The sequence below is a fragment of the Aulonocara stuartgranti genome, assembly GCF_965226115.1.
Source record: "Aulonocara stuartgranti genome assembly, chromosome: 18".
Taxonomy (NCBI): Eukaryota; Metazoa; Chordata; class Actinopteri; order Cichliformes; family Cichlidae; genus Aulonocara; species Aulonocara stuartgranti.
In genome coordinates, this window is record NC_138954.1 from 17,619,868 (window position 1) to 17,647,717 (window position 27,850).

Here is a 27,850-nt window from a genome sequence, read left to right on the forward strand (position 1 = left end):
AGGATTAGCATGGTTAAAAATGACCTCTCTAAGTTTATATTTCACTCCACTTGCAGAGACCGTGTATTTCCTAATTTTGTGTAGTTGCACAATCTTTAAAGCATCACACTGAACAACTGCTGCCCTTCCGCTCTTGTAGGGCAGATGTACTGTAAATAAGATGCATTTACTTTCAGAAGGAACTTCCAAATATTTCTGTTTTATTTATTCATTTTTTAAATTCATGTACATTTCTGGAATTTCTCTCACCTCGAGATATCCATGTAACTCAGATTGGAGGGCACAGGGCTGACATCTAGCTGTCGGAGCTCTGTAGGGAGAAATCCAAACACATTAACTTACAGCAAGGACAGACAAGGTCTCCTACAAAGGTCTATTATAAATGCAGGTAAATGGAAAATGGGGGAAGCATTAGGCAGGGGAGGATGGTGATGACATGTTAGAGAGGGATGATGTGAGACTGCTGCACTGATGAGGATTAAGGGTGTATGCAGACGAACATGGAAGTAATATATATAAAAACATGGTGATGTCTTTGAGGTGTTACATATCCACACATACACACACATACATTATGTGTTGAAATTCAGAAAAGAAAGATACAAATCGGTGATCTCAGTTTAGAAATGTGTGAGGTCACAGTAAAGCCAAACTCACCATTGTTGGAGGCGTAGATGCCTTTGAGCAAGCAGCCCTTAGCCTTCAGGCTGGTGATGTGGTTCCTCTCGCAGTGAAGCACCTCCAGCCTGGGGAAGACCGAGGCATCCAGCTCCGTCAGCCTGTTATCCCTCACGTCCAGCTGGGTCACGTGCCTCAGTAGGTCAGGCTCGTCCGGCACCATGATGGAGATTTTATTCAACCTGACAAGAGGAGGCATGAAGGAGGCAAAGGTTCATCCAAGTGCACAGACTTTGGCCTTTACAGCAGGGAACATGCCTAGGGTGACTGCTGATATATTGTGCAGTTTGTTTAGTAGTCTGGTCCTGAGTGTTAACAGTTTATCTTGAATTGTTCAAGCGCTCAATCGATAAGAACCCAAGAATGAATAAGAGATAAAAGAAGCATAAATATGTGACTTTGGTCCAGAACTGGCTCTGCTCAGTTTAGCTGGATTAAAAAGTTTACAAAATTTTCCAGCCTTAAGAACAACTTCAAAACCGCCGAAAGGAGCTTTTTAAATTTATTAAACTGAAATTTCTTTTCAGAACATCAAATCATTCATAACTGCACTTCCTTGTTAAGAAAGCAGAGTTTCACAATGTTGTATGAAATGTAAACTCATCAGTGACACCGAGTGATCTTTGTCCAAAAATGTGTTAATGCTGGACAGAAAACAACTAATTTACAAACCCCGGCCAAGAAAAGTAAGAAAAAGTAAAGTATTAACTGTAAAATAGTGCAAGTCACACCAGCTCTGCACTTTTTCAGACAACGGGAGACGCGGTAGGCAAATGATTTCCCCGTTTTGTGCTGTCTGGCAATCTGCTTGTGTTTTGGCCTTCTCCTTTTATTTTTGTTTTCTAGTATTTACGCGTGTGTGCATGTTCTCAGTGTCACATGTAACCCTGGGACAAACTCTTAGGACATGCTGTTCTCGTCTTCATAGTGAATAAATGGGTAATAATTTGGACACCATGTCATACCTTAGGTCGATGTGTTTGACATGGAGCAGTCTGAAATTCTGCAGGGTAAGAGTCTCTAGGTGGTTGCCAGCCATGCAGAGCTTCTCCATGGAGGACAGCCGCTCCAGCACCTGGGGCACGTGGTTGAACTGATTGAAGGAAAGGCCCAAGTAACTCAGCCTCTGCAAGGAACCCAGCTCATTGGGCAGTTCATTTAAGCTGTTTCCATCCAGTAGGAATGTCTGCAAACTGAGACAAATACATGTGATTAGACAGTTGGCATAATTAATGAAAGATCACACAGATCACACAGAAAGACCACAATTGTATTTCTATATATAGTTAGTGTGCTTGTTGTGACATGTTGTATCAAGCAGGACTAACAAAACAATTGCCATTTCCAAAACTCAGTGAACTTGATGCCCAGTAGATGGCAGTAGCTGCATAAATGCACTACTGGCCACTTCAGGAATTTACAGGTATGCTAGATAATTTCCAGAGATTAATTTCTTATGTTCAAACATACCTGTAGGTTTTGAAGAAAGGCTGAGTTAAAGGACCTCTATTATTACCCAGACTGCAAGTGTTGCCCTAGTTACTAGACTGATTCCCGTAATCCCTAAATTCAAAGTGGAGTAAAATCGACCAAACGTGCAAGGATTTTAAAGGTCAAAGTCCTGACTTTATTTTTTAAGTATATGTTTTGTCACTGCTTTAAAGAGCCAGTAATGGGGCTTTTTTCTACAGCGAATGACTAGTAATGGAAAGAAAAGGAGAAAAAAGTGCCATTGAGCTAACAACATTACCTATGTTCCATCCTCTTCAAAATGCTGGCTCAGAATTATGAAATTTTGTACAGCCAAAAAAAGTATTTCTTGGAAACGTAAGTAGCTTGGAATTTAAAAAAAAAAAAACTTAAGGTGTTCACCAAAACAAGAGACGGACAAAACGGCATTCATAACAAATCTGCTCAATAATATAGTAAAAGACTCTGGGAACACTCGAGAACTACAGCAAAAACCACAGAATCACATGTACAGCTTATGGTGTTTTCTTATATGTTGGAAGTAGGAATGTATATATCATTGTGGTTGCCATGTCACGTGACTGTTGCCAGGTAACTTTCAGATTTGACTATGGAAATGCTTGAAGAGGTTGGTCTACGAAAAGGTTCATTAGTTAAACTCAAATGGCATCTATGCAAGTAAGCTTTGCCCCAAGTCAGAAGCTTCGGTTCTGTACAGAACAGAGTTGGGCAATTCCCAAGGACTTAGTGCACTGCCACTGCTGTGCATATAGTTAACAAGCAAGGTAAACACAAAAAGCAAAACCAAAAGTAAAAAAAATCCTTCTGAACTAGAACTCAGATATATTCATGTTCTGACTCTATAAAATATTTTGATTTTACAGTCATGATGACTACCGTTGGTTTTCAAAGTTTTGGTAAAAAAAACAAACAAAAAAACTTCTGTGTTCTCAGTATGTTCTTCTTTTTACTTACTTGGTCATGGCACCCACAGAGCTGGGGACAGAGGCCAAGTAGTTACAGCTGAGGTTGACCTCTGTCAGAGTGGGTATGTCGCAGATAGCCAGGGGGAACTGGCCAAGGTGGTTGTTGGAGAGATTGAGGCTCCGAAGACGAGAAAATCTAGAGACAGTGAATAAAAGTATTAATGAAAAGACAAGGGTGATTGAAAAGTGTGGTTTCATCCTGTTAGTTTTGCAAGAGAGAAAAATCTATACATCTCAACTAAGTGTAGTTTACCCATGCTTTTTAATTAAAGTGAGCACAGAGTGAGATTCAACACACCCATAAACAAACCCTTCCTTCATAGTACAGCTAAACCTTCACGTTTGAATGTTTAGCAAACAAACACAGCAAAGACGCCTGTTGTACGTTTAAACACCAGTGACCAGTGGCTTTCAGCGTGCTGGCCCTTTGGCAGATCAGTGACCTTCACAGGAGTTGGCTCGCTCTGTCTTTATTTATCTATTTACACACATGCCGACACACGCATGCGACCTGCTATCATCTATCACGGAGAGCTCAGCTAGGCATCTGGAGATGAGAAGCGTGCCATATTAGCATCGCACGCTGGAGCAGCTGCTAACAGTGGCACTTGATTTTCCGCGCTATACACACACAGGTTACACACACAGTATATCACAGTGATATGGGGGGGCAGCCAGCCTAGACGTCGGGTTATTGATTAGAGTGACGGAGAATTTCCAGCTGAGGGTGACTCCTGCAGGCAGGGGATGCGGAGCATGTGGGAAAATGTCATTCCACCATTAAATCAGCCCCTGCAATCTGCTGAGTAACGCTCACACCCCCTCCTCACAGTCCCTACGCGTCTTTGTCATGCTGTGACATTCTGTCTTCTCATGTTACTCTGCTTTGACCTTACTTACATTCTTATTTATTTAAAGCAGCACTAATTATTTTTAAAAAGCCAGTGAAGCAACTGTTTGCAATATGTTTTTGCTAAAAGTCGTGTCCTCAAAGAGAATTATCAGTTTATACAGTTAGCTATTTATATGTTTAATTATATGTTTGCTACTCATTAGCAGGAGCGCACCAGTTGGAACTTTAATCCGGTCACTTGGCCTTTCATCGCTTCATTTCAATGACTTTTATGTCCTTCATAACTCGATAAGCTATCATAAATATGTAAATAAAAAAGGCCAAAGGTTCAATGAAATTCATGGAACATCAGCCATTCCCCTCAGTGAGTGGTAACCTCTGTCTCAAAAAGAGATGCATGCTGGGAAGGCAGTCCCATGCCAGAGGAGAGCGCTAGTATCCGAGACAACTGATTATGCATATCTGATTGGCAAATCACCCACCAGTTAGTATTTGGCCAGAAAGAAAATAGAAAGGGGCGGAGGGGGGAGGAGCCATGAGGCAGGTTCACATTCATTGGTCTTGGAAAATTAAAAGACACTATAATATAACCCCACATCAGATGTCAGAGAAAAGCTAGTGTTTATACAGAAACCAAAACAGACTCTCACACAACAGTCCACACAAAAACATACACACACCCACATTCATAGAGGCTGCATACAGAGTATTATTGTTCTTGAGCCCAGCTTTTTGGACTTCAGTCTCTCTGGGGAAAGCGACTACTCGAGTAACTCTGCTGCGCGGTTCTGTTAGAACCTCTCTATTTTCAGCTAACTATTCATCTCTTTCTCATTACTGACCTCATTTTCTGTCATGCTGGGTCAAATGCGGATGAGCCTACTTAGATTTGGCAGGGCTAAATTGATGTCTCTCACTTGACCAGCAGGGGAGCTGTGTTTCACTCAATTATTAAAACTAGCTATTTTCCCTTCACATCATCTTTTTTTAAATATTAGTCATTATGCCAGGGATTAAAAAAAAAAAAGATGACTCAAAAAAATGACTGTGGTAGGAAAACATAAAATCCTGACCTCATTCATTCACAATATTCTATCAAGAAGACACAAAAGGGAGCAAGATCATAGATGCAGAGCTACACACACGCGCGGATTCCTTTAGTGCAGCCATGTTAAAATGAAGGAACACGCCATACTATATCAAGACTCTGTATGCGCTGACCCCAAATCAGTAGCCTGCAGCCACTATTTCTGTTGCATGCAACACGCAAGCAGCTCTCACGTACACTGACACTCCACACAGCTAACACATACTCAGGCACCAGATTCACACTATTCAAATGGTAACAATTTTATGGTAATCTTCTCCACAGAGAGACGTTGAAACAAGTGTGCAAATATATTAATTTGTAAATGCATAAGTGCACATACACACGTGGAGACACATATACAGCATCTTGGCTGTGGTCTTTAATCTGCGACCATGATAAGCATGCAGCAGATGGTGCCCACAGAGAGAAAGAGCGAGGGAGGCCAGGCACATTAAAAGCTTCCCTGCAGACACTTCTACCCTTCTGGGCTCTGGGCTGATTTGGCCTAGCCTGGTACAGCCCTGGCTAGCCTCTTTGGTCCCTATGTGCCAATGGCCCCAGTCCTAGACTGCTCAGGTCGATGGCTTACAAATTGCAGGCAAAAGCTAAAGCTTTCCAAAACCAGCCAGCCGTGACTTGCTGTTCCCACTGAAGCCTCACTGTGTCGGTGTCTTGTCTCCTCCATATTGTACAAAAGCCTATCTCGACTCCAGCTGTTGTTAAGTTACACTAAGCTTTTGTAAACCATATCTTTCTTTAGTTCTCATCTTGCCCGAGCCGGCCCATCCAGACCACCTCCTCAACCTATTGTGAATCTTCAGGTCTGTTCTTTCATTCACAGGTGTGTTTACAGTAGTCTTATAATGGCACTGTACCTCTGCAGCTGCTGCAGCCGCTGATCTGCAGGCAGGAAGTTGTGTTTTAGGTTGAGGTGGGTCAGGTCGTGGCTATAAAAGAGATTGGGAGGAAGATGCTCCAGACTGCAGCAGGACAAATCAACTGAGTGGATTCTCTGGGACACCATCTAAAAAAGAGGTGGAGTGGAAAGCAAAGAAGAGAGGAGAGCAGAGGTAACAGGGAGAGAAAAAGAATGTGGAGTTAAAAAGGATTACCCCGACCACATAAGACTGTACTGGTTCATGATGTCTTTGTAGCCTGCTGATAGGGGCTCAAATGTCATTCAGAGGCAATCTTCTTAGGATTAGAGAGTCAGAAGAAGTCAAGGGACAGTCCAACAGCTTGGTAACCTGACATCACGAGTTATAACATTGGGTAATCTAGTTAACTGCAGGTGTAGAGAGTAGTTAGTCTGTGTCCATTTGATAAGTCGGTTTCAAAGAAACGTGGATATATAAACCGAAACGACATCTGTCATGTTGGAGGAGAAAGTCTACTGTCTGTGAACGGCAGCCTTTCAGAGTTGACTTAGCTAGAGGCTCAGCAGTCGTCACTGCAGCACGTGCCGCTTCTATCCAGGCTTCTATTCTGAGTGGCCCTCAGGGCGCTGGTGACATGCATGTCCCTGTTAATATTTAGAAAAGAGGTTTTCTGGCTATGGCCTACTTGAGTTCAAATGAGAGAGAGGAGAGAGCCATCAGTGGTGTTTATGTGTGTGAGAGCACCCAGACAGGTTATAGAGTACAGACTGCACAGCAGTGAAATATGTGCAGTTTTAACTTCACCGGGTTCATACGACAGCGGCATTGTGGTGGGTGTAATGCAGTTGAGCGTGTTGTAACGTACAGTGCAGCTGACCCAAAAGTAGTGCCCAGGGAGTATATGCTCCTCCTTTTCTTTCTCGAACTCTTTTGCCCACACAATACCTTGGCAGCGTGTCTTTGCCAGCGCAGGTGCTCCGTGAAGCTGTCAAAGCTGACATAGTAGGTTTGACTCTGAGGCCCTGCTGAGCTGAAGGCCAAACAATGATTGTGCTTCTTCACCTCCTCCACCTGGAGACAGACACACACAATAATGTCACTGGAGTGTAAAATACTGACATCCCTTATCCACTTCTGAATATAAATTAAAGAGCTCATCTTTAGGCATCAGAAAAGAAAAGTGAAAGGAAAACATGAAACACGGAGGCCTACATAGGTTAGTTCTCTCATATATATATATATATATATATATATATATATATATATATATATATATATATATATATATATATATAAAAAGGACTTCAGTTGAAACAAATAACACACTAAATGTCTGCAGGCTAGTCAGATTCAGTTACCTGTAAAAAAGAGAAAAAGCACGCACGTTCGTATAATGAAATAACACACACACGTGACTGACATTAGAAACAAAACGTGTGCATGTGAAATTGTTTTTCAGTCATCCACAGTCACATACTCCAGCAGGCTCGGTGAATGGCTGACTACTTATGTTGTTTGAACAGAATACTAGCAGGCGTACACGCAAACTCACTATAGACAAACACAGAGAAACAGAAAAGAGGGTTGACTCGAGGTCAATGTGTTGTGTGTGAAATGTTTAAAAACTGGGCGTGGTGACACACTGAGTGTTCTTTGTATCAGGCAGACAAGCAGATAAGGCTTTTCAGAGGAGCCCTTAGAGCTTGTTTAGCAGATACACACATGCGCACATAAAGCAATAAATGGATAAAGGTCACTTTTGGGAAGGCAATTTAAAACGCTACAGTGACATAAAGCTGTTTTAACGCTATACTGATCCATTACACTAAATATTAAAGTGTGTCTCGACTCCAAATTAGAAAAGAAGAAAAAAAACACACATCAGTGCTTTAGCCCTGGCTTGCACAATTCCTGTCTGACCTTGAGAGCTAAAATGAACAAAGCAGGAAGCAGTATTTGATGTCAAACTAAAGGTGACATTTCATCAAGGACAAACTTGCCTGCACAGGGAGGCATTTGAAGAGGGTAATAACATTGACTTTATCAGGTCATTCTCTGATGATATCATGTTATAGGTTTATGATCCGAGGCATAAACTATATAACATCACCATAAAAAGACCAGGGTAAAAGAGGGAGAAAAGAAAATGATTATGTGACAACAGTAACGCCCTGCCATGGTGTGACTTTTACATACTTTTCCTCCAATGAGGGGCAGGATGTGCATCTTCCCTGTCTGGCTCTCCTTCACAGAGGAGACGATGAGGCAAGTGCCGCACAGGATGACCTGGCGTCTGGTCCAGCGGTTGACTGGTAGTTGAAGCTTCCCTTTCCGAACGTTGTAGGTTCCAGACAGCTGGACCCTCTCTGAGCTCTCGATGCTCTGGGGCTTCCCTGAAACAGAGAAAGAAATGTTTTGTCCAGTTAGCACTGCAGACTTGACGTGAATACAGATTAGACAGAATCAGTTACTGCTGCAGTTAGAATCCACGTGAAACCACTGAAGAAACTTTTCGAAAATCAGAGAAAGTTAGGGTAGTGAAGACAGCTATACAACACCACTCAAAAGCATATACTTTCATGGGTCACTTTGTTTGGTACACCATGCATTTAAGCATGCAGACATGGTCAAGATGTGCAAGCTCACACTAAGAATTGATAAGAAATCAGATTTAATTAATAATGGATTGGATTTATATAGCGCTTTTCAAGGCACCCAAAGCGCTTTACAATGCCACTATTCATTCACTCTCGCATTGACACACTGGTGGAGGCAAGCTACGGTTGTAGCCACAGCTGCCCTGGCTACAACCATCGGCCCCACACTGGTGGAGGCAAGCTACGGTTGTAGCCACAGCTGCCCTGGGGCAGACTGACAGAAGCGAGGCTGCCATATCGCGCCATCGGCCCCTCTAGCCAACACCAGAAGGCGGTAGGGTAAAGTGTCTTGCCCAAGGACACAACGACCAGGACAGAGAGCCCGGGGATCGAACCGGCGACCTTCCGGTTACAGATACGCTTCCCAACCCCCTGAGCCACGGTCACCCCCAGTTGACTATGTTGACTATGAACTTAGCGAGGTTGCAGGTGCCAGATGGGCTAGTCTGAGTATTTCAGGAACTTCTGATCTATTGGGATTTTCTCACACAGCCATCTGTAGGGTTTACAGAAAATGGTCCAAAGGAGAGAAAATATCCAGGAAGCAGCAGTTCTTTTGGCCTCGTTCATGCCAGAGGTCAGAAGAGCTTGGCCTGAACTCTTTAAGCTGAAAGGAACGAGAAGTAGCTTAAAGAGAAGTAACTTAAATAACCAACCGAGGAATGCAGAAGCATCAATGAATGCACAATGTGTCAAACCTTGAAGCAGCAGAAGACTCTACTGGGTGCCACTAAGAACATTAAAATGAGGCTACAATTCGCATAGGCTGACCTGAAATTCGATAACATCCATCCATTCGCTTCCGCTTATCCTTTTCAGGGTCGCGGGGGGCGCTGGAGCCTATCCCAGCTGTCATAGGGCGAAAGGCGGGGTACACCCTGGACAGGTCGCCAGTCTGTCGCAGGGCTAACACATAGGGACAGACAACCATTCACACTCACATTCACTTGCACATTCACACCTAGTGGCAATTTGGATTATCCAATTAACCTATCCCCACAAAATCGATAACAGAAGACTGGAAAACATCGCCTGGTCTGATAAGCCTTGATTTTTGTTGCAACATTCAGATCGTAGGGTCAGAGTTGTCTGGTACGAGCAAGGCATAGTGAAAGTTTCCCATGAATATAAAGCACAAGTCAAACCCAGCAAACAGGCTTTAACCGTTCTACTGATTATTTGAGTCTATATTTTGTTATAACAGTGCTCTGTGCTAAAAGCTCACAATGACACTGGGCTCTGCACTCTGGACAAGTCACTGTCTGTTGCAGGGCTAATACGGTGAGACATTCATGTTCGCAAGTTTACACCTACGGTCACCTGACCACTGCGCCACCAAGCTGTCAAGATGTCACTCAAAAACCAAGCAAAAAAAACAAACAAACAAAAAACAGGAACCCGATGAACATTCAGGCAGCTCAAAATTGGCCATTGGATGCTTTGCTTTAGACTGAGAAGTGAATAGTCCAGATTTGCATTCAAAACAGTGCAGCCCACTCTCAAATTCAACCCCAGGTAAACCTCTTTTAAAATGATGCTTTTACAATATCTGGGTCTCATTTATTCAGTTTCACCCGTCTGTCTGCCTTTCCCCCTTGCATGCATCTCTCACTTCACTGCTAGCCTGCCAAACCTGACAGTCAGGCTGCTTATCAGGCGTTCTGTCAGCCAGGCTGTGTTATCGTTCTGTCTAAACATCTACCTGCTTTCTGTCTACCTCCACCTCCGCAAAAATCTCCCTGGGCTGGCGTGTGCTGTCCTCCTCCCCTCTATCATCTCGCCTTTCTATCTGTCCAACTTGCCTGCCTTTGGATTTCCCCCTTGCTATCTGCAGCTTCAATGTTTTGCTTTCGCAGCATGTTTAACCTCATTGCTTTCTAATTTGGCTAAGAGATTTGTGGCATGGCGCAAGAAGTTTTCCTTTCCAAGCGACAGATGGTTATAGAAAAATGTCTTTTGTCCTGTGGCTCGCTCTAAACTATCCACATCTTTCTTGTGGCGTCTCCTTCACACATTATTCACTTCCTTCTAAACGCTAAGCAAAGCAGGGGCTGGGGAGGTGCAGTGGAGAGTTAATGGAAGAAAGAGTCAGTATGGTAAGCAAGTGAGAACTTGCACACACTCTCATGGCTTTAAATAATTCAGGTCTTTCACATGCAGATTGTATCTTGTGTGGCACTGCATGAGCTGGCGTAGTTAAGACGACGGTCACGAGAATACATACACATTTTAATCTGATGATTATCAGATTATCTTGCGAGAGATGCAGAGTTTCAAACCGACCCAGGATATTTATTTATTTATTTATTTATTTATTGAAATTAGCAAAGCGCCTGAGCCCTAACATCTCCTCAGTGGTGCAAGCTAATCTTGTGCTCACAGCAGAATCAATAGTCTCGTTTGCAAAAGGATATTTGCTCTGACAGAATGCTGAGTATGTAACACAAAACACTGTTGTTAAATGTCAATTACGAGTCGTGCATAACTATAGTGGAGAGCTGTATCGGTATTCTTAAAACTACAGGGCGGCTGACAGAGGGCAAGGCTCTAAAGAAGTTTAAGATAAGAAATGAAGGAGCAGCTCGATTTTAAAGAGAAGAAAAACTTCTGTGAGCAAAATATGAAGTGAAACATGGTAAACACACGCCACGTTTGCAGCTTAACACACACTTCAGAAATGACAGAAATATGTATTAAGCAGAAAAAAAATCTATTTATGTGCATATTATGAGTCATATCGGGTCTGTGGTTCTAGGCAAAAAAGATGACTCTTACTGTTTTATGTGAAGATCTGCCGGTAACAACAGCTTAAACAAGGTTTATACTGTGCACAAAGCTCATTATGATCAAAAGGATTTGTTTGTTTATTGTCCAGTGTATATGACAATATGTTTAACATTTCTTTCAGAATTTCTCTCAGTGCTCTGGCAGCCAGTTTTGACTTCACAGTAGGCATTAAAAGCTGAAAGCCTATTGGTGCGAATAAATGTGCTTTAATTAGCTTAAAAGATGTGAAAGGATATATGTAACATTCTTTTTCTGTTTTCTTACTTTAGGTTAATGCATTAATCCAATTAGGTAATTACCAATATTTTCCAAATATGTGAATAAGCGATTAGCTATCTCTGTACGTTTTAAATTATTCAAATCCTCACAGGCATTTTTTTAACCAAATATGTAATATCATGAATCTGGCATCTGTACTACGTCGCACTCAGCCTGAGATGGTGAATTCGAGATTCAAGGAGATTTTGTGTTAAGTGTAGTGCTTAAATTTATTAGACCAACTGTCATAAAAACAAGAAACACACAAATGTACTTTCTATTTAAAAATAATAATAATAATGTGCTTTACTTTAAAAAAAAAAAAGTAAGATCCATTACAGAAACAAAAAATGTCAGTGAGCAATACTGTTAATTTAGGGCAGCTGTAGCAAAAACCTTACATTGGTGGTGGTTAATAGATTTATTAAGAACTGTAGGTGCTGTTAAAATAATATATATCTGTTAAAAACAAAAACTCAACAAACTGTCTTTGTGACATTTCATGCTTGAGAATAAGGCATAAGTGAACATCACTGGATGTTCTGTTTTTGTCATTCATGCTGCCTTCAAAAAGAAAAAAAAAAAACACAAACTGTTCCCTCTGTGCAACCCCCCCCACAACCCCCACTGTTGATCTCCACACTCATTTAATTGTACTTCTGAAACAAGTGGAGTGTGAAAGGAGCAAATGAAACTGAAGGTTTTATCTCTCTTTAAAGAGACATTATTACCATCCACTTTGCAGGAAACACCATTAATGATTTGTATTATTGTGACTACGTGTATAAAGTATTTTAGGTACAGACAAGAAAATACCAGACACTAGGAAAGCGGTCCCTTTCCCTTTTTATTCTTTTCACAGATTTGGAACATCATTCCTGTTGCATATAATTGCATATAATGATATTGCATGCGCAGCTTCAAATAAGTCAACAAGTCGTCTTGGCAAGACAAGACACGACAAGCCAAACACTTGTTTATACCTTGATCGCATTTCTAAATCCTAATGCCTCATTCACATATCTGAGAGGAAATAAAAGTCTATTACATTTTGCAAAGTTGGTTTCCAATTTAACTTTAGTCCAGTCGAGTGGCGCACACAAATACATTCACAAGGCAACAGACAAATATAACAGGTGTCTACTTTCAATTTCAACTTGTAATAAATGGTTCGGATAAGCGAGGTAAACAGTAGATACGCGTTTCCATTAAGAGGAAACGTGGGGAAGGGGAAGATTGGATAAGGAACTGAACTGATAACGTAAAGATATATTTAACAACTTAAAAGACTGAAATTTTAAGTTAAACTAAGACTGTTACTGTACATAGTTACTATCAGGTTGGTATCTGTGTTTACTTAACTCGACTACTGTACCTGCTTGAAACATATAAAAATGATCCAAATGCCATCCATGAACAGACAGAAAACCCAACTGAGGTACTGAAACAGGCTGGATACAACTTTCTCTTCCAACCTGCTGGCTGGCAGAGGTTACTAGCAGGAACATGTTTTCATGACAGAGCTTATGAGGAGAATGTGTTGCATTAAACAAATTATTCACAAGCTTTTAGCCTCAATATGTCACATGAGCATAGTCTTACTATTTTTAGGTCTTTTGTTGGAGCATGCTCTCTCCCACACAAGCATATGTGCACACATGCACTCATACACCCCACTCCTCCTCCTACTCTTATCCTCGCTGACATAACACACACACACACACACACACACACACACACACACACACACACACACACACACACACACACACACACACACACAGACAGTGTGACAGTGATTAACCATCTTCATGCGTGCATCCATCCAATTCTGACCCAAAATCAGAAAGTGTTTTTTTTCCCTCATAAGGAGAAGAATACAGTCAGCTTGAGTGGGCTGGTTTTGTGCTAAGTTTGATAGCTACTCCTGTACTGACAATGCCGTTTACAACCATCTCACATGGACGTGGGATGACTGGATGGAAGTACATTTCAGTCTAGCCATGGGAATGCACAACGTAGGAAACAGAGAAATGGGTGCGACTCTGACGTGAGCATCCTGTTTACAGAGGTAGATCAGAGAAAACCAGGGTCTTTTCCTGGTTTTTGTAGGGGAAGGAAGTTATAGGAGGCATCTGTCATTATTCCAAATGCATGAACCACATCCCACTTGCAGTGAAAACATGATAAACAACGATGGGTGTTACTCAAGGTGGTTAGCTATCCCGTATTATATGGCCAATGCATAAGACTGTGAATTTGAAAAATAATAGTCAGGCTCTTTAAGGTGGGTGTGCTCATGTTCAGAAGTCAGTCTATTCCTAGCCCTACTGTATGTAGGAGCTGGAGTAGTACAGTTTGTGTGTGTGTGTTGGTATCTAAAGATGGTTTCCTTCCTTTTCCCCAGGCTCAGGAAATAACAGTTTCCCTTCCACATTAGGCTCAAATATTCAAGTGTGTGCACCACTACTGCTTTAACACAAACATAAATATGCACAGACTCACAGGATGAAAGAACAAACGGCACTATTAGAAACCTGACTTTCTCTCAATGTTGAAAATCTTACTTCTGCAAAAGCTTACAGGTACACTCTGAAATCTGCAACTCAATTAGATTTTTCACTAGAAGCTATTCAATTCATCGGTTTCTGAGACGGCCATATATTTATTTATGTGGTATACGATGCAATGGAAAGAAATAGCACAGCTTATCCAATTTTGCATAATGTGCTAAGCATTTGCATACTTCCCCATAGTTTTATTGCTTCTCTATGTAAGAATAACTTTCTTCCTGTAAGCCCTTGTGGGCTCGGCACCTCTGAGTATAGTTAAAAAAAATTAATCATTAGTAAAAATACTTGTTCTGCTTTTACTGTACACACAAATGAGTCCCTAGAATCCAATTGCAATACTTGGAAAAAAAATAAAACACATATAAAAACACCGCTGGTTAATTTCTTCTTAAAGAACACTTCTCTCTATTTTTGACTGCACAATCTTCCAGTAAATTCCAGCTCCAAGAAGCCTTTGAAAATCCTGTACATCCTAAAAATACTGAAACAGTCAGAGCGAGAGTTAGCCTGCAAAGGCAAATTTTGGTCAAATAATGGTCCCACTAGTCTTGCGTCCCAATGATTTGAAATGCAATCACTGATAAGAGAGAGAAAATATCCAGATGACAAAATTATACACGCCAAAGACCATTTTAGTCTACTGCTATGGTAGCACTTCCACTTCTTCAGTTCATTTCAGGACTTCAGCCCTGTGAAACACACATTAATGTTTAATTTAAGATTAAGCACGAAGATGTAACAGCTACTACTGACACTGAGGACCTTGCCCTCTCTGAATACAGACATCTATATTGTATGATATCTACCAGCAAAGTATATAGTTTTTTGGGCAATAACGTCCAGTGACATGAAATAAAGAGCCCTGAGCTGACTCTGGCGCACTAGAAAATCTGACTACTGATGCCCTGATGTCCCCGTCATCCGTCATTGTTAGCAATCAGTCAACTAGGCCAGCCTCTCTACATCCATCTCCTATTTAACAGATCAACACTTCTTTCTTGTGGATCTTCTCGGTAATAATAAGAATACAACCTGACATCAGCACACTATCTGTAAAGGACTGGGCATGCCATACCGTAGGGCATCAATGACCCACATAAGTCACAACCGAGCATGAGCTTGTAAAGACACACTTGTTTATTAGAAGCAATGACCAATCCAATTTAATGACTGGCAAGACTCTGGTGATATATAAATGCTTCCAAGTCAGTATATATATATATATATATTGCTTCTTTAAATGCAACCAAAATGAATCATATAAATATTTAACTGCATAGAAAACCGACTAAAAGAGACTTTGATGAGATGTCTTATACATTTACAAAAAGGAAACTGGAGTTGAGAGGAGTTGTTGGAGATGTAAAACAGTAACGTCAGCTGTTACTCTCCAACACAAAATAGATGCTTCTGCTTCAAACATATACAAACACAATAAGTCAAAATATACCTACTCAAAGGTGACTTGTCTCAGGCAAGAGAGTGATATTTGTCCTACATTTTACTTGCTGTGTCCCTCAGTCTGAGTCTTGCTATTCCTTTCTTTATTTCTTCAGCAGTACTCCTTCTCTGTGGAAGACTTGAGGTGATTACTCAGATGAAAAGTGACAGGCAGTGGTTGATGAGCCATGCTCGAAGGTGGCAAAAGCCATCACGGGTGACAGACTGCTTGCTGTATTCATGTTAATACTCCACATTTTCCCTTACATTACATTTTTACCTCTCTGTACCTTTCAGAGATATACACAGGCTGAACTGTGAATGTGCGGTAGTGATAAAAAACAACATAGTGCACAATGGAAATTTTTAGGAAGGTCTCAAGCCCGTTTAAACCGCACAGTTTCATCGTTTTTGTAATGAGTAACCCTTAATTTGTAACTTCGTAATCCTACAAACCGCTCTTTAAAACTTTCCAGATGTTACTGCACAAACCGGTCCAAACAGACAGAAGGGATTGCTTTGGCCTCAGGGACTAAAGAGGTGTTGATGTGTGAAATGTGTCAAGCTGTCCTTTGTGTAAAAAGTGATAAGGAGATGAGGTGGATGTTTGCATGGGAAATAAGTGTTCCTGCATTATCACTGCGTGACACTAAATTTGCACAAGTGCTTAGAGTTGGGCAAATACAGCATCTGTGTATTCTTACTTACTTTGTGCTGAGCATGAATGTTCTAAATTTCCCTGTTGTCTTAGGGCTCAAGTCTGAATAATTTAAACTTTTAAAGGGAGGCAAAGTTTAATAAAATGTTCAAGGGTCAAAATATGAAACTGTTAAGAATTTAGTTTTTGTTAGATGAGGAAAAAAAGATCCTCCCTCAGCATCATGTACATTATGCAAATGTTATCAGCGTAACATACTAAACTAATAGGATAAACCTTAAAAATATTACACATTCTCAATATTAACATGATAGCGTCGTGAGCCTGTTGAGATATGAGGCCAATATCTTGTAAATTATGTATGATAACATGTTGGCATACATCAAGTGTTATCGTGCAATGTTATCATGCTAAGCATATTAACTTAGCATGATAACATGGTAAGCTAATGTAAAGATGAGATGAACGTAAAAAACAAAAATATAGACATTAACATATGTGAGCCTATTAGTATATGGGAACACTATTGTCTACTTTATGTTAGTGTGACAACATACTGTACTACGATTAACCTGAAAAACATTAAGCCAATATTAACTTGTTAGCATTGTGAACTTGTTAGCATATAGGGGCAGTCTCTTATGCTAAGCTAAGCTAACTGGAAAAAGTTTGAGTTAAAAAGTCAAGAAAAAATGCATTTTTAAAACAATATTGTTCTAGTCTAGTTTAAAGCTCGTTTATGAATGCATCAAAAATATTAAAAGCCTAAAATTAATGGGCAATAATGTAAAAGATCGAACTACTGTGGCTAGCATAAAGCTATATTTTTTCTAACATTCTGAATTATTCAGATACCTAGTAATACCTTATAAATCAGAGAAAGAGAGCCTGCTATAAGTATAAAAATGTCATTTTGATGAGTAATCTTTTATAAGGATATTGGATATGATAGGTAGTCTACTGTCTGTGTTCACTTTTTTCTAGTGCTTTAATTACTGGCTCCAGTTTGAGTTACATTCAGCTTCGAGCTCCTGTCTGCTGTCAGTGGACATCCTTCAGTCTTAACAGCACAGCCGAGGTGATGCCCCCTCCCCCCAACAGTAGCACAGCAGAGCCAGAGAGATGAGAACTGGAGTCTAGGGTATTGTAGTGACCCAGGTGCCCATGTGACATCACTCTATCACAACAGAGAGGATGAGGTGGACAATTATTAGTGTGAAGGATGCCGTAAAATTCTGAAAGCTCATCTCTTTTAAACTTGTCACCAAGGAGGGCAACATGCACACACACGCAGACACTACACAAAATATCACTCTCTCAAACTCTCAGTCCAGTGAAACACATCCTGAATCCAAATGAGGTCACAGCCTGCGATATCTTCTCCATCAAACCATTATTACCCTTTGCCCCTGGGAAGAAGGGAACTAAACAGTCCTCTGCTATTAAAGGCATTGTACAACTCCAGTTATCAGGTCATTGCATTACCACCCACCACCTGCAGGGATAATGCCCGGATGCAGAGCAGCACTGGGTAAAGGAAGGGTTGTCTTATCTGAAGATGAATTTGTCTTTAACGCTGCCTTTTTTGTCACTTCGCTTTTGCCCATTTGCACACTCACTTGCACTTCTGCATTTTTAATTTCTAACGTTAGTTAATGCACGCTGGCGAAAGAAAAAAAAAAACTCAGTCCACTTAATATCATTCCATATCAGATCATATTAACCTGAGATAAATCAGTACTGAAAGGCAGACGCAATTGCAAATGCAAACGATGTATGAATGTGTAACATGCGCCTGACCGTTGGCACGAGGAGTTATAAAGGCTCAACAAGTGTTTAGCGAATCATCCTGTGCAGCTATTTAAATATTAAATATATAAAGTTTGTGCCTTTAAATAAAAGTAACACAGTCCTTCAAGCCACCCATTACACTGGTAACATGCTTCATCACGTTATTTAAAAAACACTAAACACCACTTAGGTGCAGTGGATAGAATTGTATTATGGATGCTTCAAATTCAGGTGCTGGCATCAGGGTGAGAGAAAAAAAGATGTTCCCCAGTGATTTCCTGCCAGTGAAAGGGTTGGATACTGACGTACATTTGTGCTCCCCCTCTCTCTTCCCAGCTCCACTCCTGCTGCTGTTATGTAATGAGTGCGTGTTATGAAACCTTACATTGAAATACACAGGCCTCCCGGTCAGCTAGCTCACACATTCATACACAGACACACAAGAGCTGTGGGGATTTTTTTCATTTATTAGCTTTTCTTTTGTATTCAAGTGAATGCATACAGTTTTTTGCATGGGAGCGTGTACTACAAATTAACTGAAAGCATGGGTGTTATGAGTATATGAGTATAATTCCAAGGCTGTGGAAGTTTGTTGGACTCCCAAATTAATTATTAGTATGCTTGTGCATCATCTTTTTCTACAAATGCAGAAAAAGATGAGGGCCAAAAGGCATGTTAAAAGCATCAATAGTGGAAGCATGGCAGTCTAGTATAAGGCAACAGAGAGAACGATGCAAATAAATGGAGCTCTACGGAAAGAAAGAAAGAAAAGTTGACGCCAACAAGAACAAGATAAAAATGGGCTAAGATGAAGAAGTGAAACGATAATAGATGTAAAGACAAACAGATGCACAATATAAACAGACGGGATGAATTGGCTAGTGGCATGTTCTGTCACCTCAGGCAGAAAGATTCACAAGAGGAAAGTGCAATGAAAATGTTATGGGAGTAAATCTCAGTCAGCAGTAAACCTGAAAATACACAAAATACTGTCGTTTCCAGCTGACAGATTTAGAGTGATAATATAAAATCAGTGAGCTAGGTTTTGTAGTTCAGATGAGTTATGTCTGTAAATTACAGTGGATGATTACCGCTGACGATGAGTATTCATTTTATTGATCATATTTTGTTTAAAATACTCAAAAAAGTTTTTTTGAATAACAAAATAAGTAATAATAGCTCCCCAAAAAACTGTCACTGCGATAATTTAACTGTAATAAACATCTCACGAGAAGCATAACTAAAATGTCACAGTGACTGTCCATCATCTGTTCTGTAAATGATCAGTTCAAGTTATCATCATTGTTATTATTAGTATTATTATCATCATTGTTATTATTATGTTAGTAACACAAATGACCTAAAAAAAAAAAAACACATGTTCAGCCAGTATTGGCGGATTGCTTCAAACAGAAGTAAAACCTTTTTTGTGTGTGTTTTTGTATGTTTTGTTTAAGAAATGAGGCGAGAAGAATCAAGATTCAGTCACTTGCAATAGCTGTCTAATATCTTGCCAGCTAAAAGTCAGATGTAATTCCTGTCAAACCCTTCTTCTAGCCTTTATATTATATACATAACATAATGCTGTTTCATGTGGAGCTGCACTGCATGCTGAATTTGTCCTCTGGTGTGGAAGAGGTTGGCTAAGTAGGGAAATCATAAATTACCAGCAGGTCATGAACGCGTGAGAAACAAACGGGAGGTTGCTAAGCTTTCACACACAAAATAAAGCAAGCCTGCACACGTGTGAACTGAGTTACTGCTGTGTGATAGTAAACTGGCAGGAAAGCCATGGTGTCCAGTTATGTAATGCGTCTCTGTCTTACTTGCTTCCTCTCTCTCTCTCTCTCACACACACACACACACACACACACACACACACACACACACACACAGGTTTCAGCTCTGTGTGTGCGTGCATATGAAATATTTTATAGGACCCTCAGCAGGACCAAAATTCCTCCTTTTTCCTACACATTAGGGCTGAACGATTATGGAAAATAATCTAATTGCGATTTTTTCCCCCAATATTGCGATTGCGATGCGATATGCGATTATTTTTTAAGGTCTTTGTCTTCTGTATTATTAAACAAAGACAAGCAATACATCATATAGTATGGCCAATACTATATTACATTAATTTTAAACTGTTCTTTCCTGGAAGACAGACCTCTGTTATGATGACATGAGGTGATGCATGAATTGATGACTGACATTTTTATTTAACTTCTTCAATCACAACTGTATATTTGAACATACACAATAGTTTATTTTTAGCTTACAAACATCTGAGCATAAAGTGCTGACAAGGAACCCTGGTGTAAACATTAAAATGAAAGTCAGTACAATGTGCAGATTGCAGAAATATACATAAAAAAAAATCAGTGGCTTTACCACACTCAGTTTTTCGACATCTGTGAACTACTAGACAGTCATTAAATTAAAAAATAATATTAAATAAATAAAACTAATAAATAAAAAATACACACATCTTACTGATCTCTGCAGTCAGTAACATTACACATAAAGTGCAAACATAATAGCAATTGTATAAACACACACACAAACACGCCTTTAAAATTTAAAGGCGTGAAATTGGACGGTCTAGTTCTGATTAGCTAATCAGAAGGCTAGTTCTGATTAGCGTCACCGCTGTCTCGGTGGAGTTTAATAAACTCGGCCGTCTGCTTCTTGCTATCTAAAATATAACCAGACACTGGTATAAATTCTCGACTGTCTCATACTTCTGTTTAATAAGTTTTCTGTTTGACGTTTAGTCAGCTGTGTGAAAACCAAGGAGGAACCCACCCGGGGGATTAATAAAGTTTTATTTTATCTAATCTAATAACTTTAATCTCAGCCAAACCGATTTACTCACGAACAAACAAAACACTGAAAAAAGCCCAACAATAACATTTTTAGGTTGTCTAAGTGACTTATATATTACGTTTAACCCGAGCAGCGAAACTCCGCGGTGATCTGAAAATGATGTGCCGGGAGTTGTGCCGTTCTCGGCCGCATCAGTAACCCTCGAGCTCCCGGCTAGCTGTCGAGCTGGTGGGTAGCAGACGCCTCTGAAAACGTCGAAGCACTTTTGCAAATATGGGATATCTTGATAAACCGAGCAGATATTTGATGTTTACACAACTACTTTCTCGCCTGAAAATATGTTAAAAGTTTATTTTGTGACCCTGAAAGATTAGTATGAGTAATTTTAAAACTCAGTAGCAGCCGCCATTGCTGGAAACTGGAGTTTGGCTGGGCCGCGCTATGAATTCTGGGATATGGTAGTAATTTGGACAGCCTTCGGCGCGTCGCTGTGACGTAATCGGTCTACAAATGCGGCCTCAGGAGGATGCAGCCCATGAATTTGGACATGTCCAGAGTATAATCGCAGCCTTTGCGGTTAGAAAATTGCACTTGATCATGTCGCGATATTATCGCAAATGCGATATATCGTTCAGCCCTACTACACATCTTTCTTCATAAACCTTGTATATATAATGTCAGGTTTCAGTATCTCCAGCTGTTATTCACACTTTGTTTTTTCCTCACTTTCTTCTGTCCAGTGGTTCAGTGGCTGTTCATGTGGGTAGGGAATGATTTCTAGCCCAGGTTACTCACAGCCTGACCCCTCTCTTGCTCTCTCTCGCTCTCTCTCTTTTTCTTGCAAACCTATAAAAACCTTAGCCATCTTTTGAAATATACTGGTACAGGCAGTACCCGAAAGCAAAAAAGAAAATTAAAACAAAAAGAGAGAAATGACTGCATTTATATTAGTGCTTTATTCAGCGCTTCTCTCCATTTACAACCCCAACTAGCCCACCCATCCCCTGGCCCCACCCACAGACCTCCACATGCCAGTGGTCCCTGCAGTGTGTCCTCAGCACAACCTGTGCCATTATGTTCAAGGATACACTGTTGACAGCTATGGGTCACTGCAGTCTGGGCACAGGGTGGCACACACTCATGAATGATGCAGCACTCGCCTTTGGTCTTAACAGCTCTTTGACAAACACATGAGGAAAGCTAGCACACAGGAAATGCATGCACAATGTAACAAAGGCTGACTGCAGTGTAGTATGAAGTTGCAATTAAAGAAAATCCCAAAGCAAAGAAACAATGCCGTGTTAACAGCATCTGCCTCGAGGAGTTTTTACTTAAACCCAATATGAACTCAAGCATACATTCACAAGCTCCTTTAGTATGTTGGCTATAATGTTTTATAATTACCATCAGAACTCAGTACACGAGGGGTACCTTAAAATGTGAGACAACATGCTCTTCGGGCTGTGCCAAAAAGTCTAGCAAACAAAGGTTTTCTGTCATAAAAATAAAGGGCTGTTTTTAATCCAGTTCAATTCAATTTTATTTAAATAGCACCAAATCACAACAACAGTTGCCTCAAGGCGCTTTATAGTGTAAGGTAAAGATACAAAGAAAACAGAAGGAAGGAAAAACTCCCTTTTAACAGGAAGAAACTCCAGCAGAACGAGGCTCAGGGAGGGCAGACATCTGCCACGACTAGTTGGGGGTGAGCAGATGAAGACAGGACAAAGATATGATGTGGAAGAGAGTCGGAGATTAATAATATCTAATAATTACATGGAGAGAGGTGTATAAACACATAATGAGTGAAAAAAGTGACTGAAGAAGAAACACTCAATGCATCATGGGAATCCCCCAGCAGCCTAGATTTATTGGAGCATAACTAGGGAGGACTCAGGGTCACCTGATCCAACCCTAGCCATAGACTTTATCAAAAAGGAAAGTTTTAAGCCTAATCTTAAAAGTAGAGAGGGTGTCTGTCTCCTGAATCCAGATTTTTTTTTTTTTTAAACCAAAGGAAGGTCTCTCCAAAGCTGCTATTACTGTTTTCACAAGCTGAGAGAGCACTATGTCTCATTAATGACACTTCGGGGAAAAAGCCGAGCATTTGCTGGTTTCTGGCTTCTGAAATGGGCATCTTCATTTTACTTTACAAATTATACTCAAGAGGCAAGATGTTTACTGTGGCTACAGTTATGCATGTACAAAAGCAAACAAACCATACAAAGATATTGACCAGGCCTCTAGAAAAGTTTTGAGTGCAAATTTTCTCATCACTGAATCAGAAAAAAAATGCTCTCCTTTAGGAGCATTATTTTTAAGATTTACCCAAATCGTGCAAGAGCTTTCACAGACACACATATTATGTTATCGTTCGCAACACTGGTTGCTCATCAGCGCTAACACTGTGTCACTTCAGCCTCCGCATTCTGTCACTCAGCAGTTGCTAATGGCCTGCATACAGCAGCAGCAGCCTGTTTCTGCTGCACTCTATACAGCCTTGATAAAGTGCAGTGCCTTATACTGTATGTCGGGCTTAAAGAAAGTGAGGTAGGGGTGGGGAGGTGGGTACAGTCATCTTAAGCACAGTACAATAACACCCATCCAAACAGAGAGGTTTAGGCTTACCCACCTCACACTCAACCCCCCTGGGAAGTGCATCAAGGGAGGGTGAAATACGAGAGCTAGGGATGAAGAGACGGCGGCGATAAGGAGCAGGCTGACAACACCTCCTGCTGATACAGTGGCTAAAGAGGCGAGATGAGTATAGTAATTGGTAAGCGAGCGAAGGTTTGATGTTGAGCAAAAGGTTAAAACTGATAGCGGTGGGTTGCACAAGCATGGAGACACACACTCACGCATTTGTGTTTACGTCGGTGACTAATTAGCATACAGGGACTCCCATGTGTTTGTCACCTTGGGCTTCCCTGTTCATTTGTACCACAGCATTAATAATGCTGACAGTAATTAAGATGGAACATTTCACATACACCCTTCTCTTCTCATCATCATGCCACTGCCCTTTTCAGCAAAACTAATATTTCTTCTTTCAAATGGCGAGAAACGAGAAAATAATGGTAATGCGTGGATGACAAACTTGACATTTGGGATATTTACATATTTACACACACACACACACACACACACACACACACACACACACACACACACAGTCAAACAGTATGTGGTATAGGCACAGAGCACCATGGCTCTAAAAAGAAAAAAAAAATAACTTCAATAACACCAGAATGAGCCAAAGTCAACTGCAGAGTCGAAATCCCCCTCTGCATTTCAGCACGGTCCTCCCGTATTAATGATAATAATAATAATAATTGTACTTCATATCTGTAAGCCACCAATTTAATTAAATTAACAATCTAAAATAGAGGATTTTAATTGAGATACCAGAACTTCACTTCCACAGCCTGAAGGCCGTCACAGACGCCCATTAGAAGGAGAAAATATTTAAAGGTCACAAAAGAGCAAAACTGCTACAGATAATCAGGTGGATTGTTTGAGTCATGGCAACACTGACGACTGCGATTCCATGACATTTGGAGAGTTCTAAAAAGGCATAAACAAACTACTTGTTAATTTATGGACAGTGTTCATAATGAAGCTCCAAAGGCCTTAGAAAGTTAATGTGACAATAAGTAAAAATCATAATTACAGGAGCAGGAGGATTGCCAACTCTCTGTACATTTATGTATATATTTTACTGTTAACTCCTGCACGGCAGCTAAATCCCTTTTCTTCATATTTTGTTAAGACCGAGACTTTGTGTGTGTACCTGTCAGCCACTCGCACATGATGCCTTTAAAACTCAAAGGCTGAAGGCATAATAAAGTGGGCAAATGGATTAATCTGCCTCTAGTGTATTTCAGTTTACAGCCATGTAGGGCTGGGTTATATCATACCATTCACGGTAATAACGGTGTAATTTTGGGCAACGATAGGAAAATGAAATATCACGATAGAATATGGGTAAAATGCGCATGCGCAGTGCCTTTGTTTACATACGCACATGGCGGCGACGCAGGATGAGAAGAGCGAAAGTGGATCGTTAAATGAAACGGATGAATCAGAATTGGTTTGTAACAATGCTGTAACTTCAGTGGTGTGGAACTGGTTTAGCTTTCGTCCGTCAGATACACAACAAAGCACTATTTTTGGTAGAGCATGCTAGCGGGCCGCCGTTATTACCGTGTTGTTTGGAAAATACGGCACACTTAAAATCAATCCTTTGATTTTTCTGAAAATCGACAGTGCCCCTTATAATCCCGTGTGCCTTATGTATGAATTCTGGTTGTGTTTATTGACCTCGAAATGATTTTATGTGGTACATGTTGCTCGAATCTGTCAAATGTTTTAATACGATTTTGCTAAGCTACGAAGCCGCACCGCTTGATGGATTGTCGGAGCATTACGGCTATCGTAGGCAGGAGCCTCGCGGAGTGATACGTACTGCGCTTCAACATAATATTACCGTATTGTGTGTGTATAACCTCTTTTTAAGTTTTGTGGATATTATACATGGTTATGCTGAGGATATATCGGCCAATTTCCACTGGAAATGCCTTTTGGTTAAACTGTCAGCAAGGAATTTGCACTGTTACGTTTTTATATAACTTTAATGCACATAAAAAACAGCTGCTTGTTTAAGTGAAAATACATTGATGGGGTTTTTTGCACTAATAAAGTTGTGGAGTTGTAAAGTATTTTGTCTAGTGTCAATTATATCATCAGTTATATCGTTATCGCAAATTTTCAAATGTATATCGTGATAAATATTTTTGGTCATATCGCAAAAAAGGTTGGGAACCGCTGGCTTAAACAACATGGCAATGCAGCTTAACAAGTAAGTATAGGTCGTTGTGCTGTAAAATGCTGCACAAAATGCTTTGAGGACAACAGCGATGATCACCATCAACAGATGTGATATTATCGACTGTGTGCACTGAGCATGTGCTACAAATCAAAGTGTAGACAGATTCCTGCTTAGAAAAAAAGAGGCAGATTTAAGTGGGCGGCAGCAACATTTTCATACGTGCAGAACTAGAATAGCACTGGAGTGAGCTAGAGACTGGCTGAATACCAGAGCAGTGTACAAAATCATAAAGAAAGCGTGTGTGAATGGTGGGATTAATATTATGCTCGGCAGACTGAAAACTGCAGGCTGCTTGAGGCTCCTGTCTGAACTTGTTTTTCCTCATATGCAACGTGCCATTTGATAGCAGAGATACACTGAGCTGACGTGTTTTGACCATTACTGCAAGAAAACTGTAAATCAAGCTCAGTTAGCCCTGTCTTTATATGAGCAGTGCATAGTGGCAAAGACAACTTTTTCATTCCTGATTGATTAGCTGTTAAAACAAGCTGAAACACAATCAAATCACTTTCAGTTCCAAGCATTACCTGCGGGTAAACCAGACATACAGATAACAAGATCACTTCTTATAGTAAGTACTTAACCTTTGCCGCCATTTATTATCAGAAGCTATAAATGACCCTCACAGCTTGGCTAAATCTGGCACATATCCACCGAGGTACTGCAGGCATTCAAGTTATTCTGGGATCAAATACATTAAGGGTTGCCATGTTGGCAGCATGGATGTGTGGCGTCACACTAAGAAGGTGCTGAATTTGAATCCACTGGCTGGCTGGGACCCTTCTGTATGGCGTTTTCGTGGTTCGAGTCCTCGGGTACTTTCACCCAAAGTGCTGCACTATGTCCAACAGCATGTCCAACTATGTCCAACAGTATGCTAATTGGTAATTCTAAATTAGCTGTAGGTGTGAATGGTTGTCTGTGTTAGAGCCACAACAGATTGGTGACCTGCATGTGATTTTAAAATAATATAAACATATAAACAAACGTTGAAACTAAGAAATAGTATTGTTGTTGTTTTTTTTTAATAAACACTTATTTGGTATTTAATATAAGCGAACAGACCCTTTCTGTCCGCTCTGTATGGCTGCTGTTGCAGCTCACTTGGTTGAGCAGGAAAACCACATGCTGAAAGGCTGCAGGTGCAGGTCATTCTGCAGGTCATTCTCACTACCCTCCTGTCTACTCTCTACTGTGGCTGTCTAAAAATGACCAAGAAATCAAAAACTCTGTATATAAGGGACAACATTTAAAAAGAGTAAAGCTTAGCACAGTCTGCGTGGCTTCTTTTTGAAAATCCCGGACTGGACATCCTCTTATAGAGAAGATAGACCCAATATAGTTCAAAAGCCAGCACCTGCCACTGTATCATAGTATGACATGGATTACTTGCACAGCTGTGAAGGCACCATTAACACTAAACAACATAGTGTAAATACAGAGAGAGCATCTGCATGATGAGTTTTTTAGTGATCTGTTAATTATCTATTGGGGGGTTTTAGCTTTATTAGATAGCGGAGTAAAGATTCGACAGTGAAGCAGAGAGAGAGAGAGCATGAGGAAGGCATGGGTCAGGCTGCTGTATTTAGCTTTGCAGCACACAAGGCCCTGCTCATATAAGGAAGACCACATTCTGCACGTATCCCAGCAGTATGACTCTCTAGTTACACAATTTGCTGATAAACTGGCCTGACCAGGCCAGGCATCAAAGGAGGCCCAGAACTGCTAACCAGCTGAAACCCCGTATCATCCATTAGCTATCAAAACTGCAGCAACTGCTCTTCTTATTTTCCAAACACAGAAGTGGTGATGCAACACAGTAGTAAACATACCCCTGTCCCAACTTTTCAGGTATTGTCTGCAAGTCACTGCATTTTACAAAGCTGTGCTCAGGCACTAATAAACCAGTGATTTCTGCTTTTTCTCATCCATATTTCTAGCTATTTCTATTAAAAAGCCTACTTTTTTAGATAGGCTACTAAAGCTTGTCCATGAAGACTGCAAGTCAGCAAAG

At 40.6% G+C, this 27,850-nt stretch overlaps 1 protein-coding gene across 1 annotated transcript in view; it reads right to left on the minus strand.

Moving 5' to 3' along the window:
• Positions 1-27,850, minus strand: part of phlpp1 (PH domain and leucine rich repeat protein phosphatase 1) — a 47,209-nt gene that overhangs the window by 6,953 nt on the left and 12,406 nt on the right. The window contains exons 2-8 of the mRNA XM_082512743.1: positions 8,152-8,348; positions 6,901-7,026; positions 5,953-6,101; positions 3,124-3,270; positions 1,644-1,871; positions 658-860; positions 250-310 (exon numbers count right to left, since the gene is read on the minus strand). Coding sequence (XP_082368869.1) covers positions 250-310; positions 658-860; positions 1,644-1,871; positions 3,124-3,270; positions 5,953-6,101; positions 6,901-7,026; positions 8,152-8,348 — 1,111 coding nt within the window. The remainder of the gene's footprint in view (positions 1-249; positions 311-657; positions 861-1,643; positions 1,872-3,123; positions 3,271-5,952; positions 6,102-6,900; positions 7,027-8,151; positions 8,349-27,850) is intronic.